The 18,061-nt window shown below is 35.6% G+C and overlaps 1 protein-coding gene across 1 annotated transcript in view; it reads right to left on the bottom strand.

Annotated features, from left to right (window-relative positions):
- LOC132854024 (ERC protein 2) overlaps window positions 1-18,061 on the bottom strand; it is a 197,144-nt gene that overhangs the window by 145,966 nt on the left and 33,117 nt on the right. The window contains exon 6 of the mRNA XM_060882141.1: window positions 1,164-1,331. Within this exon, the coding sequence (XP_060738124.1) occupies window positions 1,164-1,331 (168 nt within the window). The remainder of the gene's footprint in view (window positions 1-1,163; window positions 1,332-18,061) is intronic.

Raw genomic sequence — 18,061 nt, 5'->3', positions numbered from 1 at the left:
TAGGATTAGGGGAGTTAAAGACAAAACAGGGAGATAATAATGTGTGTGTGTGTGTGTGTGTGTGTGTGTGTGTGTGTGTGTGTGTGTGTGTGTTTGTGTGTTTGTGTGCATCTTTTGTTGGGAAGGTTTATTGTGTCTAGACCCTGAGGAACTTTAGAATGGCCCTGCAGGTAGTTCTAACTCAGTAAATAGTTAACGTTATAACAGTCATTTGGGTCATGAAGGAGAACACAAAAAAATTTAAACACTCATATACACATCCTTGAACACAAGAGGACTTCAGAGGTCACTGTCCGTGCTCATTAAATCTTACTAAGCTTTGCCCTTTTAATCAAAAACTGTAATTGAATCACAGAGACAGCATGTTAATCCATTTATGTGTAATCGGACATGTCTTGGGTAGATTGCCCCTAATGCCCTGTAATGTAATCCAACTAACAACACCTTTAAACTCATGTGTATCAACTTAAGCTATAAAAATACACATTTCTTTGACACAATAGACTACATCCAGACCCATCCCATTTTACAGCGTGGCCAAAGCTGCAGGAAGTTGGTCCAAATCTAGCAAGGCCCTGACCAGAGGACAGGGTAAGTAAGGCCACAGATGACCCAGGCCAAAACCTAGGACAGCTAACGAGCAAACAGAACCCAAAGCAAACAGAAACGAGTGCAGGGCAACCTGGGTCAGACTCAGAACAGAGAAACATGAGCCAAAAGCAATCTGGGCTTTAGAGGGTCCAAACCGTATAAAAGCCCACAACAGCTTGGGACAATCCCAAACAGGAACAGGGCAGCGGAGCCAGTGGGACAGCCGAAGCCAATGCAAAAAAAACAACTGCAATTGTGGAAAGAAAGGTTTTATGGAATTAAAAAATAGAGTGCTGTCAGTCCTTTTGTAGTTTAATGAAGTGTTTTGTTTGAAGAAATTACAGTAAAATAAAGCTGTATTGAGCATGGAAAGAGAACATAAGGGAAGTAACAACTACGTTGACATTAGTCATCACTCTGAACATAATCTTTGCCATTATTTTGTCAAAGCTGTACTAAAAGTTGCACTCATATTTCTGGTATCTGCAATAATGTCACCGATGGCACCATAAGTCCCTTCATTTCCATTGTCATGATTGTTTCAAGGTCATCACAGGTATTTTGGCACTAACCTTCTTCTGCACCACAATGATCTTGCGCTCTTTCACCTCCAGCATGTCCTTCAGGTCACGTATTTCTCCAGTTAATATGCTTTTCTCATCTGTTACATCCTGAAGCTGCTTGCTCTTTTTATTCAGGAAGGACTCTTTTTCCTCCAGGCGCAGCCTTAGGGCATCAACCTGAGTGAAATATCAAAAAATATAAAAATTAAAGTAACATACTGAACAGTGACAGGTGAATTTTAAAACAAAAAGGAAAACAAATTGATCTAATGCATGATGACATGAATCATGCATTAGATATTTCAACATATCTTTAAAAATAAATCAACTTAAGTCATTCAAAGAGCCTTTCAAATCTTCTGTAAGAGTATATGAAATAAGACTGATATTGACTAGAAGCTGTACAAAAGCATTGTTCACATGTCTTAGTAGATAGTAAATCTAGTAAAATGACCCAGGAGTCCCAGGATTTTAATTAGCTGCTTTTAGCACATGCTATCAGCTTTGGAAAGAATGCATCTCTTATTTCTGCTACAAGCATAGAGTTACCATGAAAGAAAGAAAGAAAGAAAGAAAGAAAGAAAGAAAGAAAGAAAGAAAGAAAGAAAGAAAGAAAGAAAGAAAGAAAAATCTGAAATAATGAGAGATAGGGAACAAGCATGCTTGCTGAGGTAAAGCCCATTACAGAAGTCTTACAATACAGCAAAGGCCTAGTCATCCTAAGATTCTATGAACTATTCATCTCATATTGCTCTACTGGCAATGGCCCAGCCTCATGATAGAGAACACTATCTCTGTCTGTCACTCTCTCTGTCTCTGCCTATCTATCTGCTGGCACCCTTTGCTGCCAATGACACAGATAATCCACAGTCAGTTGGCAAGCCATTAGTTCTGAAGAATTTGTCTGCAGTTCAGCAGGAAATCACTCATTTCTGCCCAGTCGAATTCTTTAATCTGTCATACTCCATTTCATGGGCCTCTTTATAAAATACATACAAGTTTCACAATATCCAGTAAAAAATTTATATATTTTTACAAGTACATTTTTCAGGCACTCACTGAATGACATATACTTTCTGTCCTTCAGTCATGCAAAAGATTTGGTTTATAATTAAATTTTAAGTTTCTTGGTTCATGTATCTTTTTTCAACAAGAGAAGCTAATTTTTTTCACTCATACTAACAGTTTCAATTGCCTGCTAATAGTGTCATCGGTGGGAATTCATTTCTACCTAAAGACAACAATGTGCTGCATTGCTGTCTTTAAGTAGTCTTTTAGTCATTAGTTTGTCCATCTCTCTCACTTTCTCATGTGCAGACTGCTCAAACAGATCAAGTTCTAAATCCAAGCGTATACCACCCTCAGCCTCATCAGACTTGTCATCCTGAACCTTTGAGTCAAGCATGGAAACAATGGTGTTTCCACTAATGACTTCTCATTGAAGATAATTTTTTATGCTATATGAAAGCAGACACAAACAACTCATTCCAACACTGATATGAGAACCTTATTTGTTAGATCCTCTCAAATATATCTCTTCTCATTCAATCATTCATTCATTCATTTTCTACCGCTTATCCGAACTACCTCGGGTCATGGGGAGCCTGTGCCTATCTCAGGCATCATCGGGCATCAAGGCAGCCTGGACGGAGTGCCAACCCATCGCAGGGCACACACACACACTCTCATTCACTCACGCAATCACACACTAGGGACAATTTTCCAGAGATGCCAATCAACCTACCATGCATGTCTTTGGACCGGGGAAGGAAACCGGAGTACCCGGAGGAAACCCCTAAGGCACGGGGAGAACATGCAAACTCCACGCACACAAGGCGGAGGTGGGAATCGAACCCCCAACCTTGGAGGTGTGAATCTAAGGATTTACACAGCATAATGCTTTTCTATCTAAGGAATATCTTATTTACCCTCTCAATTAGAATAGTGACAACTCGGTTTATTAGAAAAGCTTTAAGTGCATTGACAATATTTTGAGCTATATGAGAATGCATTTTAAAACATTTCCCAAAATGTGTGTGGCTAGCACTGTTTCTAATCTCACTCACTCACTCATTTTCTACCGCTTATCCGAACTACCCCGGGTCACGGGGAGCCTGTGCCTATCCCAGGCGTCATCGGGCATCAAGGCAGGATACACCCTGGATGGAGTGCCAAACCATCGCAGGGCACACACACTCTCTGTTTCACGCATTTATCAAAATCAGCCAGTCATGTAGTAGAGGCAGCTTGCATAAAAGAATCTATAATGAATAATGTTTGTTTGCAATAAACATTAAACATTAAAATAGAGAATATTTGTGATCTCAGTGGTGCCAGACAGGCTGGTATGAGTATTTTCAGTATGAGATGCTGATTATAAAGAAAGGTATGAAAAACAAATAAGCATTCAGTGAGCAGAAGTTCTGTCAGTAGAAATGATTTATTATTGAGAGGTCAGAAAGGAAAACTGGTTTGAGAAAGGTTATTGTAACTTTAATAATTACTCTTTACACTCAAAAAATTATGCAAAAACCATCTCAGCAAAGACAACACAATGATGCTTTAGATGGATGGGCTACAACAACAGATGATGATGCTGGGTTCTATTCCTACGAGTAAAGAACAGGAATCTTAAGTTACAATAAGCACAGACTCAACCAAACTGGACAGTGTCAGATTGGGAAAAAAATGTTTCTGTGTAAACACTAGAAGTTACTGTGGGTGAAAATCTCAGCAGGTCAGCAGTTTCTAAAATGCTCAAACCAACCCGTCTGGCACAAACAACCAAGCTATGGTCAAAGTCACTGATCACATATAGTCCTTATTCTGATGTTTGATGTGAATATGACATGACCTTTTTGACCTGAATCTGTATGATTTTATGCATCATGCTACTACAGGTGTTATTAATAAAGTAGAAGCGAGTGTAGCTGTATAGGATAAATAGCACAGTAATAGACTTCAAGCTAGTGACATAGTAATATGTTTTGTTTTTTTTTTATATTTTCAATATCTTCATGTTTTAAGGTATTTTCATCAATGTCCATTGAGATAAGATTGGATAACAAGATGTCTACAGATTGATCCAGACTTACATATTAATATATTTGCTCTAAATGTCTATTAGCATAATAAATAATAATATGCATTAAGAATAAATAGTCTTTTCTCTACCACATACACAAATGCACATATACACCAAGTATGAGCTAATGTTTGCATATAGAAGCCAGAGAGTGAGATTGTGCAGCCTGTGTAGTGGGGGATCTGGATAAACACGGTCAATCTGTTCTACTGGTCAATATCAACACTGCTGAAAATCTGGATGCTATTCAGGGACAATCTTAAATCCCATCTCTACATGATATCATAATGAGATCATGGTACACGTCTATGTGCATACATTTGTGCATAGATGTGAGTGTCTGTGTGTTTCTTTATGACACATGCAACTGATTGGGTACATGTGGGTTTTCTGTGTGGTCACATCTGTACATTGGCACATACATTGTTGTATTTTATTTAAAGCTTCAAGCGCTGTAAAATTCTTCATTAGAAAAAAGTCTGGCTTCAAAAAAATCCCAATAGCTTCTTTTTTCTAAGACATATGCATTCATGTACTCTGTCATCACACCTTTAATGTTTAGTATAAGACATAGATTTATAGTACGCACTTTAAATTGCTGAAAGATCACAGGGCAAAGGCTCTGAAAGAAGATCCAGGCATCCAGACATTGCACAAGCTCCCTTGAACTGTCTGCATCCCATAATATAGTGGTGGAAGACAGACTTGTAGATACAGTAAAACTACTAGGAAATTGTTGCTTCTGTATGCTGAACTGCTTTATTATAACAACCCAGGCTGAAAGCAATCTAACTCAACAACAACAAAATATACATGACTTAGGTCTGTGAACAAATTTGTGTGTGTACAAGCATTAACCCCAATGTGGACTAAGTGTAGTCCAGCCAGGGAAGTTTGCATCGAGGCGTGTCTAGGAGCACTCACAGACACACACATGCACATTAAAAACATCTCCATTGTGATGGCCTCTCCTGCTTTTCACTCAGTACCACATCATTTAAGGAAGTCCTTGATACATTTTCAAGATCTTGTGGTTTGCTGAACTATTAATTCTTGGCCAGGACATGAAGTGTGTGTTTTCTTACACAATCCTCTCCTCTTTCTTCATCCCTTAACCACTAGACGGACAAAGTGCTCATGACAGCCAACTCTCATTTTGGCCTTTGTTTGGTAGAGGGAGTGAACGGGACAAAGAATAAAAATCTAAAGATACTGTATGAGAAAGAAAATTGATGTATACACTCTCAATATTTCAACTGTGCTTAATTCTAACATTACTTTATAGTTTAGCCAACACCAAAGCTCTCTCCCACACAAATTCACACATTCTTATCCTGTAACATGGGCCTAAGATTTCTAGCAAACAGATAAACATAACTGCAAAAAACACCCCACATAAGACATAGATTCTTATGCCATTTCCAACCCTATAACCATAAAAAAAAACACAAGTGACATTTTTAAAACACAGAGGATCCCTGCTCATACCAGCTGTTAAACATTTCTCTTCTGAATTGCCTCTTTCTCTCCATCTGTAACAGCAAAGTGGCACACCACACTCATTAAAATGCATTTATTTGAATACATTTGCTGTGAAATTCATCATTTTCCGCTTTGCAGAGCAGTACTGCAATAATTGCTGTTTATGTAACAATTAATAACATTCTCTCAGCTGAGACGCCGCAGAAAGGGCAGAAATAGCCCGAAACTACCTCAGATGTGGCCCGAGGAGGAGGCAATTCTTCAAAATATCTGCTATTCTATTTGAAGTGGTTCTGCAGCCTGACTCCAATGTCTGTCTGGTCTTCATCAGTAGCGCTACAAGCTTCTAACGACCTGACCAGTCAGACAAATTATGTATAAAAATGCAACTTTTTGGATGAAATTACAAATAAAATATTCACTACAGATTTTAGAGTCTATAAATGTGCAAAATATGCTTGGGAAAATAAAGAAAACAGGTATTACTGGACTTAATCCTTAAAAAATCAGGTGTTATGTGGACACTGAGCATCTAAAATTCATGTCAATTTCACATGAACATCTCCCAGAATTAGCTGGTCAATTGAGGGGAAGTACTTATAAATGCATGATGATTAATTGGTCTAGGTGAGTACCAAATAGGAGCTGCATTGTCAGGGAATACGTTAATGAAATGCAAGAGCTTCGCCATTTATTCATTTATAAAGTCATAGATTAATTATGGACAAGGCATAGCAGAAAGCCACCTTTATCCATCACCTCCATAATGCTGTAAAAGTTTTTTTTTTCTTTGAGGCCTCACTTTTCATTACCTTTGATTTCACCCCAACAATTTGACATTTAAGCACTTAAATTAAGCATTTAAACCCTTACCCTGGGCCAGTTTCAACTCAATGATCTGGAACAGACACTGAGTTGAATACAGACAGAGCTCACAGAGAAAATATGAAGAATATAATTTATTCAAGATTTTTCGAAGTATGTAGCCAGTTATATTTTTTCAGCCTTTGTAGTGGTCTCAAAGTTCCAAAATAATCTTGATCTAGTGCTATTAATTAAAGGTGTGTTTACCAATTAATGAAATACTCAAGCATTCTAAAATATGTGAATGCCATTTAAAGCAGTATGTCAAATTTGATATATAAAATGTATATTAAATGTGTGTGTGTGTGTATATATATATATATATATATATATATATATATATATATATATATATATATATATATATATATATATACATATAAAATTTTAAGTTGTATATTTTGGCTGCCATCACTGGGACCTCAGTATTTAGTTTATTTCCCTTTATGTACTGGAATGAATGCTCTGGAATGAAAATAATCCTTTCTTGATCCTTGATTAACACAAGAATTGACAATCAGCACATGTACATCATTTAAATATATTTTGTTTATCTGCAATACTCAGTTATAACTATTACTGAATTAGTGGCTGCTAAAGGAAGGATAGTATAATGCACATTTTGTTTTCATGAACACTTCCAAATAAATTTTTCATTTAATTAAATTACTAGCTAAATAGCTAAAAACAGATTTGATGGGTTATTAAGTTTCACCTTTGCTATATTTAATGTAACCTGTTGATCAAATTATTTGGCATTTATCAGTTTACTACTTAAATGTAAATCTGTCTTGCTCACCAAAAAATACATAATTACAAATTATATTTATAAAGATTCTTCTAGGCAGTATAAATGCCTTAAAGTTAATTTTACAATATCAAAAAATCAAAAATTGAAAATTGCTGCTTGAATAAGTATATAAATTCAACCCTATTCGACTAGTAAAGGGTAGAACCACCATTTGATGCAACAACAGTTTTAAGTCAACTTTAATTTCCTGCCCACTTTATAATTTGGGAGTGTTAATTGCAGATTCATTTAAACAGCACCACAGACCTTCACTGAGATTCAGATCTGAGCTTAAACACTGTAGAACAATAATTTATAATAATAATTTTATGCCTTTCTCCATGTGGCTTTGGCCTTTGAGACCATTATCCTGCTGAAAGGTGAGGTGACTTATTTTGCTCAAACCATTTTTGCTAAGTCCAGTGACTGAAAAGCATCCCCAGAGTGTAATGTGGTCACCAATTTATTTAATTGAAATTTGAGCAAATACAGTATCATGATCTCATGGGCCCAAACTCATGATTTCATATGGCTTTTCTTGTGCAATGGTATCTTACTAGTCAGCCTCATATACAGTCCTCAGTTATGCACAGAAATGCTTGTCTGGTGCTTCATGCCAATCTTTGCCACAGCACTCTATAGTGCTGTGGAGAATGAATGCTGACTGATGTTCACTGTGACATCCCTCATCAGTCTCTGTCTTGTTTTTGTACCGAATGGTCTTGTCTAGTTAGTGCATGGGTGACGTGATGCAGCTTTACTTTTTAACTATTGATCCAACAGTGCTTACTAGGTTGTCCAAGTTCTTTGTCCAAGTTGTCAAAGTCTATTACCTTACTGCAATTTTCTCAGACAGTCTTTGTTTTCACTTTCATATTGGCAGATACTTCAATGACAGTGGTGCTTTTTTCCAGACAATGAAAGATATTTTAACAGTTCACAGGTGAAGGACAATTATAAGTAGATAAGTAGATGTCTTTCAAATAGATCTTCCTGAATCTGGAGGTTGAATACTTGTTCAAGCAGCATTTTACATTTGTTTTTTTATTTTCAAATACTTGATGCGCAATGCTTAATTTTCACTGTAAAAGAGCATCAGTTTGCAATCAAAATTCCGACAAGAAGAATATGCGTATTTACCTTTTGTCTTAAAAGAGTCTTCATCAATTGAGATAAGAATTTGACCCTCTTTAACCTATAATGTAAGACATGAGGACAAGAATTTACCAGACCCTCTATTATTTATTGATTCCCCACCCCCTACCCCCCACCCCTTAGAAAAGTCCATCATTCCATATTTAACTGACCAGCAAGTTGGTTAAATGCCTTTAAGTTTATGATCTGCTTATAAAGCATCCCTAGACTCATCCCCAACATTTGTGACTATTTTTTAGAACTCTGCTAATGCCACAAGTACTGTCACCACATGTTGCAGCATAATCTCTCTCTGCTAGCTATTGGTAGATGTTTCTAATAATGTTTACATGGGTTTCATAGCCGTTGCCTGATTAACTAAACATAACATGGCAGCTGCAGTCATTTGTGATTATTTGATCTGTACCGTATGGGTAGAAATATATATTTTTAATATACAATGAGAATCCCTTGATCTGCTTTGATATAATTACATTTTATGATATTGTCATAGCTATACTGTGTAATCATATGAGATTACACCTCATTATGATTTGTCAACTCATAAAAATGTGAAAAGCTTCTCTTTGATTCTATAATGCTTTGAGCAAAATGATTTGAACAGAGAGAGTTGAGCTATTCACATGCATATCAAATGAATTTAATTATGTTTCTCAAATTAAAAACATGCAATCTTTAAAGTATTGGAAAAGCATGGCAAATTCTTTTGTTTTTGCTATTTAGAAAACATATGGGTTTGATATCAAAAGATAAATATGAGACAGTAGATCAGGATTTTCAGCATTCATTTCCAGATATTTACATCAAGAAAATTATTGGTATATAGGTATGATAGTCTTAAAGTAAATAACATTTAATATTTGGTTACATATACTTCACTTGCAATAAGTTCATTAAACCATTGACCAGCTGATAAACTCTTCTTTTGTTATGTTTTTCAAGGCTTCTTCTGCAACTTCTTTCAGTTATTGTTTGTTTTGGGGGGTTTGTCCCTTCAGTCTTCTCTTCAGGAGGTGAAATGCTTCCCTGGTAGGTTAAGGTTTTCTGATTGTCCTGGTCAATGTAAAACATTCCACTTTGACCCACTAATGAAGTCATTTGTAGTTTATATGTCATAGTCTTTTTGTTTGATGAAGAGCCTCTCAATTATATAGGATGCCTTTCTCTGTAAATTGTCAGAAAAAAACTGAATTCATTCTGCTGTTTCATCATCAGTGAAGATCTTCTTTCAGAACCAGCCATGCATGCGTCCATCATTGTGCTTGACCGATGAGCTCATATATTTGGGATCATAAGCAGATCATTTCTTTCTCCACACTTTGGCCTTTTCCTCACTTCAGTCTTTTGTAGAGGTTAATCTTGACTCCACAGCTTTTGTGGCCAATCTCTGAACTTCTTTGCAATTTGCAATCTGGCCTTCTGATTCATACTGCTGATGAGCAGTTTACATGTGGTGGTATAGCCGTAAAGTCTTCTTTGAATTGTTATTGTGATACCTTCAAAATAAACAAAAATAAAAAGAATTTTTCTGATCTTCACCAGTCCAGAATTATAGCCTGTGCCTGTATTAGCCTCAGATTCTTGATCCTTGCATACAGGAATGGAACCTGATATGGTTTTTTGCTGTTGCAGTCCATCCGCCACAAGGTTAATTGATTTGTGCCTGCTGAGATGCTTTTCTGCTCACCAGGACTTATAAAAGTGACTATAAGAGGTATGAGTTACTATCCTTCCTGGCAACTGGCAAGTCAAAGGTTCACTTTGGAGATGCCAAAAGAACAGCATTATTTTCAAATAAGCCAAACTTGGCTGTTTCTTGATATCTTAAAACAACAAACTATAGTGTACTTGCTTATGGTCATGTATATTCCTCCTGGGGCACAGAACAGTTTACTTTGGTCAGGTGAAAGATTTTTTATCTTTGGTCAGTAAACCGTAACTCCAAACTATCATCACCAAACATCCAGTGTTCCAGTGTACCCTGAATATAACTTTGTGTGGGGAATATGAACTTTTATCTGAATATTTTATTCACCTATTAATAAACTCTGCTTCTTTATTAATATTGTCCTCTATGACTTTGCTTGTACTTCCTCATTTGTGAGTTACTTTACATAATCATCTCTTCTAAATGAATAAATGTGATGTAGCAGACCCCCATATCCATAGCAACTTACAAAAGTATTGGATATCTCATTTATTACATTTTATATAACAGAGAAGATAAATGTAATGGTCTTGCTGAAGGGTCCAGCAGGAGCAGCTTGGCATGGCTAGGCTTTATAAACATCATCTTTTCTCCTTACCAGGAGTATATGAAGAGACAGTGGGGTAACATGGTTCTTTTTAAAATTCTCATTTTTTTGTAAATGCATACAAATGCAGTGCTTTGTTTTTTTGTTTTTTTTTTGTTTGTTTGTTTTTTGTTTGTTTGTTTGTTTGTTTGTTTTTTTTATAAAAAACAAAACTCATACTGCCACATACTCAAATTCACAAACAGTCCCACTGTTATATATCCTCAGATTCCCTTTGATAGACTCTGGCTGATTCAATTATTTGTTTTGGTACTTTTTTCAGTATACACTATTAATCATAAAGCCAGTTATTGTTATTACAGTTACCTCACCTGCTCTAAAAAAAATAACTAAATAAATAAAACTTTAAATGCTGTCTGAACTGATCATAAGGCTTCCATTGCTCTACAGGGAGCCATTTAGAGATCACTTCTTGGTCATATTTTCCACCTTCACATACACACAGTTTCACTCACAGCATCCTATCTGCCATTAATCATCATTATCGCCCAGCTTGGAACACAGTGATGGTACATGCTTAAAATTGGTATGAGCTGCTCTGTGCTTGATTATTTTTCCTGCCTGCTCCCAAAAGCTTCCCCCCTCACATCCTGCTTCTAATCTTCATCTGCTCCTGACATTTTTACTGCTCAACAGTTTCCGTCTTCAAACAATGACAGGTAGCAGGAGGATTAATCAAAGGTAAGATTTTTACACAGTAAATTTCCATTACACAAGCCTGCATCTTGTACCGACGCAGATCTTATGATTACAGTGGGAAATAGTCAGTGTCTTTTTCCCAAGTATAAACCGAAATTATTTTTACACATGGAGAAACTAACATATAAACACTGTGTTTATGTGTTCTGTGTTTAGGGATCAAGTCCAAGGATTGATACTTGTAATTCCTAAGAAAACACATAGCCAGCAGTGGTTATCTCCATGGCCCTGACATTTAAATGAATCAGATAATGGTGTTATGCTATGGGAGACTCATATCAAAAATAGTGTTTTAGAAACAGATAGCTTTAAAGAGAGTTTTATGTAAGTAGATGTTATCTTTATGTGCATAGAAAATAAAGCCTATAAGACAGCTGTCCCAAAGTCAAGACCATTAAGAAAAAATGGTATGCAATTTGATAAAACATACAATAACAAAGTAGCGTATTTGAAAAAAGTGAATACAGCTTCCTCATCCAATTGCTAAAACAGCATTGAGGTAACTATCCATCTAAAATAAGCACTTCCAACCCTCCCCAATACACATTCTGAGAAACACAGACAAACATACACCCCTCACACAGAGAGGAACATTTAGATCCTGCATGACCTCTGACACAAGGCCAAGGGTCAACCACACTTTTCAGGCTGAGGTTGATGTGTCCATTATGCTGTCAACCCATTGGCTGGATGAATAGGAGCAAATAGAGCTAATTAGGGTGAAATATTTTTTCTTTTCCTTTTTTAGCTACCTCTAGAACCTTCTGTAACACCCAGATGGACACAAAATGTGTTTGTTGTTACTGTTTGTGTATGTTTTTTTTTGTTTTGTTTTTCTTTAATGAACTGAATCAGTCACGATGCAAAGTTATTTCCTTCAGATGATTGATGAAAAGACGAAACTTTAACCTTATCCCTTTCTTGTCTTTACCTCTTTTCTTCTTGTCTTTGGGAAAGCAAAGAGACCACTCCTGCCAGGGTCTCTGGACATGCCTCATGTAGAACAGATGAGGACAGACAAATGAAACTCTGAGAACTTGACTTTGTGTTTTCTTGTTAAGATGGCAAATTAAACCCTTTTCATTTTTGGTAAACTTTGGTAAAGCACTGCATTTAACTTTAAGCAAATAATATATATGTGCTAATTTTCACACATACAAATGATCAAGCTCAAATACAACAGGCCCGGTGAGACAGTCCATATACACCATGAGTGAGAGAGAGAGAGAGAGAGAGAGAGAGAGAGAGAGAGAGAGAGAGAGAGAGACAGAGAGAGAGAGAGTGTGTGTGTGTGTGTGCATTAGTGTAACCTGGGGAAATTGCTACCACATGTCACCAGCATAAGTGATGCACAGTGGACCCCCTTCATTTAGTGAAGCCCCTTGGGCAAAGAAAAATAAAGAGGAGACGACGAAAAGGGGGAGGAAAGGAAAAGAGAGCAAGAGACAAAGACTGAATACTAGCAGGAGAGGGGGAGGGGAACAGTGAAAAAATGTAAAGGTATGTCAGTTAGATTCAGTCATGCATTTTGTGGTTAATTGATTAGTTGATTAGAGAACAGCAAACTCTCAACTTGTTATGTTTCATTTCAGGCACTGATAAGCCTAGAGGCTAATATAAATAATGTACTTTTTTAACACGGTCTAATTAAAAGAAACATTTTTTTCTGCAGTATACAATATGCCAAAAATCAATGTGCCAAAGTTCTGCTTTGCTTTTCCTATGATGCACTAAATGCTAAAGTGCGCTATATAAGTTACTAAATGTATGTGCAATGCAATGTTACATTCTGGTGCATTTGTGTATGTGCGTATAAGAGTAGATGAATAAGCAAAATGGGTCAATGATGTGAATGGTTGTGTGTAAACCATTAAATAACTCATCATTGCTTCTTTCTACCCTCAGTTACTGTTCTTTATTGCTTTTCCACATGGACACTCCACTGCTTCCAAAACACAGAGGCTCTTTTCTTTGGACGGGGTGTGTGTTTTGCACTGGGCCGCGTTGCTCCCACTGCTTACTGCTCCATCTGACCTGTTTGAGAGCAAGTCATGGAACCACAGAACACAGAACCAACTACCACAATGAGAGGAATCCAGGACAGAACCTGAGAGTAGATGCTTTCTAATAGTCTTTATCAAAATCATCCAGAGGGTATGCATGTCTGAGAGGTCTCTACATGTTTCTTAATGCTGAAAGTTTTATAAGGATCAGTATAAAGTAGGACTTCATTCATGAATCCATCCATAGATGTCATTAGTCATTTTTGTATATGACAGGGCCAATATGCAATTTCCATGTGAATAAAGTGTAAAAATTATGTGTGACAAAATAGCTTTGCAGTTGCAGTGGGATCACTGTATGATTATATGAAACAAATAAAAATCTTATATAATACATCAATTAAATTAAATTAGTTTGACAATTCAAAAACTTAAAAAAAATATATCATATACCAAATAAATTACTATAAACTGTTAGAAAAACAAAATCAAATTATTATTTGATGTAAGATACACTACTGAAGAAAAGATAAGTAAGGTGGCCTTTTTACATTGCTAGTATATTTGTCGTTTCTTAATATTTAAAATTCATACAAAAAAACATACAAAATTCTATTTTCTAATGTCATACTTCTATGGTATAATAATGGTGTTAACAAGGCAATGTTATAAAACCGAAAGGTTATTTGATCATGACTTATTTTGTTTAAGCATGACTTATATGTTACTCTTATAAAATACTCGTACTTTCTTTTCTTGTTTTTTGTGCATGGAACTAAAAAACAATACACATCATGGGTTTTCTAGCCTGTATAATAGCCAACACATTCAAGGTTTAAAGTGTCCTTTTATATGCAGGTATAGAAATATAATAAGGGCTGTAGACAATAAAACAAAATAAATTAACTACTAATGAACATTTGGGAAATTGACATGAAGGAAACATTATTGGAAGGAATACCTAAGTTTCATTACTTGTCATTATTTGTCATCAAAAAGTGTATGGGTGGGACATTCTGATAATGGTAATCAGCAGCTGTTGTTGGAAACAATGGTAATCAGCCATTAGGTGTTGAAACAGCTTTAGTGAAAATGATATATAATACCATTGGATAATATGGCCAATGTTATACTGAGTGGGTCTTCCCCACTCTTTTAATATAAAGGTAGATGCATGCATTTGTCCAGTATAACTTTGTATACCATAGCATTGGAGATTTCCTAGCTAAGGGGCCTAAACCTTTTCCAGACAATGCCCCTGTAAACAAAGTGAGGTACAAAACTGGAGTAGAAGAACTAAAGAGATCCGCACAGTGTTTTGTGTCATTGAGTGCAGTCATTTATCAGGTGACAGAAGGGAAGGAATAACCAAAGCAAAATAGCTGAGACCATCAGAAAACAACTATAATCCCTTTTTTCCTTTCTATTTAAGCTAAGGTCTTAGTTTATCTGTTGTGTCTACACCAAGGCTTCTCAAACATTCTGCATCCATTGATGTTTTCCAGAGTAATGAATTTCCAAAGACACCCTAATGATCCCAGTACATATTTACTTTTAAGAACAACAGGAAAATATGTACTAATGATTCATTTATTTGAACAATCAAACCTAAACCTTCCAAGCTTTCTAGTTGTGTTAATAATTATTTGCTTAATATATTTTAGTTTAAATGACCACAGAACTAATCTTATACCTATGCTGACTATATAATGGCCATAACAACCCTGATAATTGTGATAATCAGCAGTGTCATGTAATTGATCAGGGACATGCTGGATATACATTAGAGGCACTTTTACGGTTCCTTGGACCTCATTATGAGAACTGTACAGTATGAGTCTATAATATTCTTAACTAGCCACTGTCATTTGTGAACTGTTGTTTTTTAATCCATGATCTTTCAACATATGTATTAACGCACAGTGTGCTTTTAACAGTAATTTTGAAAATAATTTAGAGCGGTACTAATGAAAAACAATTAATCTCTATCATCTGACCTACAGTATGTCTTCAACTTTGCAGTACCTTTGTAATCATAAAGCTACAAAACAAACCTGAAATATTACACATTAAATGGCAAGATACATGACTCATGCATTTTTTCTTTCACCAGCAAAATCCAGCCACACATTTTGTTCATAACAATAAAATTTCTTCAGCTGTTACAAAATATGGTCCATACTAGGCCATGTGTTAAGGAAAACAAAGTAATATTTAACTTACTTGTCATTGTGCTTTAATAAGCACAGAAAATTGCACAATTGCCCTAAGTCAAGCTTTCTTTTTAGCAGCATCCAAGCCAGACACTAAAAGACAGTGCCACTAATAGCCAATTAAGGTCTCATATTCTGACAGTGAAAAAACTTTGGTGTGTGTATATAAATGTGTGAGTGAGTGCACATGAGCAGTCATCTGTAACAAAATAGCCTGCCTAGAACAATGGCCAGAATTAAAGTCTCCAAAAACAGTTTTAGTGGTTAGAATCAGGGATGTAAATGATTGTGCAAGTAACTGGATACTCATTTGAAATGGATTAGTCCAACATTTCTAATTAATTTAGTTCTGTATTATGTATTTTAGTTCCTTCAAAAATGATCATTTTCATTTGTTTCCTTCAGCAAACATACTTGCAATATATCTTAAATGAGCATAATAATGTTAGACAGGGTACAGGATGCTGCTGCAGTTACCACAGATTTCTATTAGAATGTTCCAATAAAAACTCTCTCGTAATGCAATGGTTACAATGCACTGCTTATGGAGCATCGGTGAATCTCCTTAGCAAAAGTTTGTCTATTATCTCTATGTGTTTTTTTTTTTAAACAGAAGTCAACAAGAAACTCTGTATGCTAAAGCAGATAATTGTGAGCCATATGGTAAACTGTAATGAGTTATAACCCTACTGGGTGATCAGTTACCATATTTTCACCATTAAAAATGCAGGGAAATACCTGCTTGGACATATGAGATGAAGATTTGGTTTCACACTGCACAATACCTGGAGTTAAATTACAGCTAACCAAAACCCTTGACGAGTATGTGTATACATGTGTATGTTGCAATTTAAAATATTATACATTTTAAATAATACAATCTATGTTTCCATGTGACACTGCCACTTGTGTGAATGTCAATGAATTATGTGAAAAAGATTATCTGAGACTGCTAGCTGGTTACAGCATACTGTTGCAAGAGGAAAGTACTATGGTCCAATTACTAATCCAAATACAGAACTGACCATAAGATGGTTATGGTGATTATAAAATGAAAATCCCCTTAAATATTTCCCAGTTCCAAATGCTTATAGATGGTTATTACACATATAGAACACCCCATTATACCTATTATGCACATCATTATAGTGCAATTATTGCAAAATTATGTTGTTCAATGTCAAATATCAAATAATTGGCAGTAATTAAGTTCTATGTAAAAGGTCAACAAAATCATTACCATCAATTCAATATTTCAATATTTAACCCTTTTTACCTATACACTGGTGTTCCATTCCAATCAGTATAAACAAATTAAATTATTTTACAGCTGCAAGTCTGAAATAAAATAGTCACGGCAATGTTGCTTTTCAGTGTGAGACATTTTTATATTTGTTTGGATAGCCTTAGACAGAATTTTAATGGTTTATGGCACAAATTAATAATTTGACATGCTTATGAACAAGCATGGAAAAATCCAAAAATTCTTAAAGCCCAGAGTGTCTATTTTCATATGTTATTAACCACCACTGTGAAGTGTGATATGACAAAAAAAATTCAATGCTGAACATAGGCACCCCAAATCAGTTGTAAATATTTTTTTTTGTCTTCTGCTAAAGAGTTAAGTTCTGGAGGTTAACTGCAGGAGAGAAAAATTGGGTAGGTCTGATTTTCTAAGATAAAATGTTATTTTTGTCGTAGGATCTTACTACTATTGTTGGACAGCCACACAAAATGCATGAGCAATAAAACCACACAGAGATTTTTATTTAGTATATTATATCTTGAACTTAATTTAGGATATGGCTTAGTGGTTAAGGCACTGGATTATCAATTGGAAGGTTTTGAGTTTAAGTCCCAGGTCCACCAAGCTGCCACTGCTGGGCCCCTGAGCAAGGCCCTTAACCCACAATTGCTCAGTTCTATAAAATGAGATAAAATGTAAGTTGCTCTGGATAAGGGTGTCTGCCAAATGATGTAAATGTAATTCCTGTCTACACCACTTCATGGATGAATTTTATAATTTTTTCCTTTTCTTTTTTAATAGCACAAAAAATACAAAAAATACAAAAAATCTTAATCTTTGTTTTATTATAGTACTGTTCACTGCTCTACAGTGTGATGGAAAAGCACTATTATTTGCTGAGTACCAATTACTGTTCCCAAAAAGTCCACTAAAATCACACAAGCATGCCATTCCAAAAAGGCAAGTTAAAATCACATAGGCATGTCTGCCTGAAACTAGCTAAGGAAGATTAACAGATTTGTTGGCTGCTCTACTAATAGAAAATGCTGATTTAT

Source organism: Tachysurus vachellii, chromosome 11 (genome assembly GCF_030014155.1).
Source record: "Tachysurus vachellii isolate PV-2020 chromosome 11, HZAU_Pvac_v1, whole genome shotgun sequence".
Classification (NCBI taxonomy): Eukaryota; Metazoa; Chordata; class Actinopteri; order Siluriformes; family Bagridae; genus Tachysurus; species Tachysurus vachellii.
This window is presented reverse-complemented; position numbering and strand designations above follow the sequence as displayed.